General features: G+C 56.7%; 1 protein-coding gene across 1 annotated transcript; it reads right to left on the bottom strand.

The window, feature by feature from the left end:
* Positions 1–826: 826 nt before the first annotated feature.
* On the bottom strand, positions 827–1,897 carry TMSB10 (thymosin beta 10). The gene is made up of 3 exons (XM_030828118.1): positions 1,786–1,897; positions 1,387–1,501; positions 827–1,114 (listed from the first exon to the last, which is right to left on the bottom strand). Exons 2-3 carry the CDS (start codon positions 1,484–1,486, stop codon positions 1,080–1,082), a joined length of 135 nt encoding a protein of 44 aa, XP_030683978.1. The 5' UTR covers positions 1,487–1,501; positions 1,786–1,897; the 3' UTR covers positions 827–1,079.
* Positions 1,898–3,418: the final 1,521 nt, after the last annotated feature.

Below are 3,418 nucleotides of genomic sequence, written 5' to 3'. Positions count from 1 at the left end.
CACCCTTCTTAAAGAAAACTCCACCCCTGTCATTATAAGCCTGTTTCTTCTGCTTCTGAATGGCCTGCAGCCCCAGGTTCCCAACTGTCAGGCCCCCTTGGGCTGGTCCCATTCCTTCCCAGTGGGTTTGAGGTGTCATCCCTTGGAGCTTCGCCGCCAGCGCCAGCCCGCCCTTCCTCCCTCCCACCACATTCCCACACTTCCCGCTGAGCACTGTGTGGTAGCAGCTCCGTCTAGCACTTCCTCTAATGGCTAATGCTTTTGTGGGAGGTTCTGAATTAGGGTTAAAAGACAAAAAGCTCTTCCCCCTCTCCCCTCCCCCAGTTCTAGTGTTGGTTCCTCTAGTTCTGAGGTTCTCCTTGCTGTATCCCTAGATCCTGCCTTTGTTTTAAGCTCCCGAAGAAAGCCTTCCGGAGACTTCCTGACCTCACCCAATTTCCAACATTCCAGATTGTCTTTCCTTTCTCCCCAGACTTTAAAGTCAGTGTTCCCTTTTGAGTCAGCTAGGAGGAGGCCAGAGGGAAACAGTGGGGCTTTCGAAGCTTATCAAAAGCAAACCTTGCTCTTTTGAAAAAGCATTTTCCAAAGCAACCTGGGGACAAAGTGAGGTTAAATTTTACACAGATTGCTTACGAGCAAGAGTTAAGTGGCTAACAAGCCATGAAATCTTACGGAGCAGGTAAAGCCAAAATTAAAAACTCCCTCCGACTCAGCCCATTCTGCGACCCACCTCCTCCCCTTTGCGGCAGGAACTCTACTCCATCGAGGGGCTTTGCTGCAGTGGCACTGCCCACGCATACTCAACTAAGAGACTCAGACCACGCCAGCCATGCCACGAGGTGTGTTTTATTTTCATTATTCATACAAATAATTTTCTATAATATCCCGGGGCAAACCGGAGAATTTGGCAGTCCGATTGGGGGGGGGTCCCTTCGGAGACCCACAGGCCGGTGGCATTGGCGCGGAGTGCCCAGGTTCACAGTGCAGCTTGTGGCTCGTGTCCATCTTGCAGGTGGCTCTTCCTCCACATCACGACTGGGGTTCTCGAAGATGACGGGGGTAGGAAATCCTCCAGGATCTTAGGAAATTTCACTCCGCTTCTCCTGCTCAATGGCTGTGGAGAGCGGGAAGCAGGCGCTGGAGGGGAGCTGCAACCCCCACCCGCAACCGAGGTGCTTCCCAGTGTGGGCGAGGCACCCACGAGGTGTGGGGATTTAGAAGGAAGCTTGGGGCTGGGGAGAGACAAGGCGCTTTGTGAAACTGAAAGAGTGGCCGGGGCCGCCCAGACCCGGGACAACGGCGGGGTGGGGGGGTGGAGGAGTGGGTTTGCAGGGAAGAGCAGGGTGAGGGGCTGGGCTGGGGCGCGGGAGACCGAGGCACACTCACTCTCTTTGGTCGGCAGGGTGTTCTTCTCCTGCGTCTCCGTTTTCTTCAGCTTGGCCTTATCGAAGCTGGCGATTTCCCCCATGTCTGGTTTGTCTGCCATTTTCTTAAAACAATCCTAGTGGGCAAACGAAGGCGCTTGACCTGGGCCTGGGGGCCAGCGTCCCCTTCCGCGCTCCCCGCCGACGCCTCTCGACGTGGCACTGGCGCCAAGGCGTGCCGAGCAGCCCCAAGGCCGAGGATCTGGGCGCGTCCCGCACCCCTCTTCTCCGTCCCAGGGCGTGGTCGCCGGCCCCTGCGTCCGGTCCGAGAAGGGCGCCTGTCGCGGTTGCGGCGCGCCCGCCCGGTGCACCGGATCCGACCACACCCTGGGTGGGCCCCCAGCCCCGGCGCCGCACTCACCGTGCAGTCTCGTTCCGAGCACGGGATCCCGGTGCTCCCACTCGCGTTGCTGCAGCAAGAGACAAAAGAGCGGCGCCCGCCCCTAGCCTTATATACGCTGCGCCCCGCCCCGCCCCTCACCCGCCGCAGCAGGGGCGGTGCTGGCACCCGAGGGGCGGGAGCAGCGCGGGCTGCTCCTCACCCTGCCGCGCCCTCCGCTGGGTTGCCAGCCCGGCTGGGCGCGGCTTCTCCCGCGCCCGGCACCCTCAGCTCGCAGTGTGCCCAGCGTGGGGGCTGTAGTCGCCGCCAGAGTGGGCGCCAGGTCCCCGGCTTTGCTTTTGCGGCTACATTTCCCCCTTTCCGGGAGTCTGCTGCTCACCCCGCAGAAAGGATATGGGACCGGCGTGGGAGGGTGTGTGGTTTTGTGCGTGTGCAGATATGATGTGTTGCCGTGGGTGTGGATGTGCGGGCGTGCACGCGCACTCTGCAGCAATCCTCGCTCTAGGAGACGCCCCACCCCAGTCGCCCCCATGGCCTCTTGCTTTTGCTCCTACAGAGTCCCCTTCCCTCCCCCACTTTTCCTCTCCTTAGGGAGGCTGAGTCCTAAGGTGGTCCTGCACTAAAAGAAGTCGAACCGAGGGTCCTGTAGTGGAGCGGGGGGCGGGGGGTGGTAGGGGGAGGGGGGAAGAGGTTTCCAGCGCTCTTTGCTCAGGTTGGGGGCGGTTGCCTTCTGGTCAGTCGTCCCCTGTTTCCTGAACTGGGCGGTTCCAGCAGGATCGTTGGCGTGGCGGGTGTTCCTTAAATGCTGTTAGACGCATTGTGTGAAGGGCTGTGGTGGGAACAGGGCGTCCCGAGAAGGCTTGCAGTGTTCCTTTTCTCGCCGAGCTCCTAGAAACACTGTATCAGCGGGTGCGGTTTTCCTCCTTGAAGTTAACCTTGAGGATAATAAGAGACCCACATGCCTACAAACGTTCTTGTTTTTCTTATTAACCCATTGTAGGAGTGGTATAGTGCAATTATTCACATCTTTCTTAGAAAAGTTGTATTTTCAGCCCGTGCAACACCGTTAGGTAATAAGTTCCATAAATTACCAGCCCAAGAGTTAAGGCTGGTCATTCTTTTATTTGTCCTGGCCTTTCCTTTTTCAAGTGTGAAGTATTACCAAGCTCTTTAAAGTGGGATTTGGTGGTAACATCGTAAATTCGGTCCTGATTTTATTTTATTTATTTACTTTTTTTGAGACAGTGTCTCACTCTGTTACCCAGGCTGGAGTGCAGTGGTGTGATCATGGCTCATGGCAGCCTGGACTTCCCCGGTTCAAGTGATTCTTCCACCTCAGCCTCCTGAGTAGTTGGGACTGCGGGCGTGCACCACCACTAGCGGCAAATCTTTTGTATTCTTTTTGTAGAGACGAGATGTCACCATGTTACCCAGGCTGGTCTCGAACTTCTGGGCTCAAGGCATCTGCCTGCCTCAACCTCCCAAAGTGCTGGGATTACAAGCCTGAGCACCACTCCCCCCTTCTCCCCTCCTGATTTTACCTGCTTTTCTCACGTTCCTTCAGTGTGTTTGGAACAGTGGGAAGAGAGCTTAGGCTTGTGTGACCTTGGGCAAATCTTTTCCTTAGTTTCTTCATCTATAAAATAGCCTTGCA

Source organism: Nomascus leucogenys, chromosome 14 (assembly GCF_006542625.1).
Source record: "Nomascus leucogenys isolate Asia chromosome 14, Asia_NLE_v1, whole genome shotgun sequence".
NCBI lineage: Eukaryota > Metazoa > Chordata > Mammalia > Primates > Hylobatidae > Nomascus > Nomascus leucogenys.
This window is presented reverse-complemented; position numbering and strand designations above follow the sequence as displayed.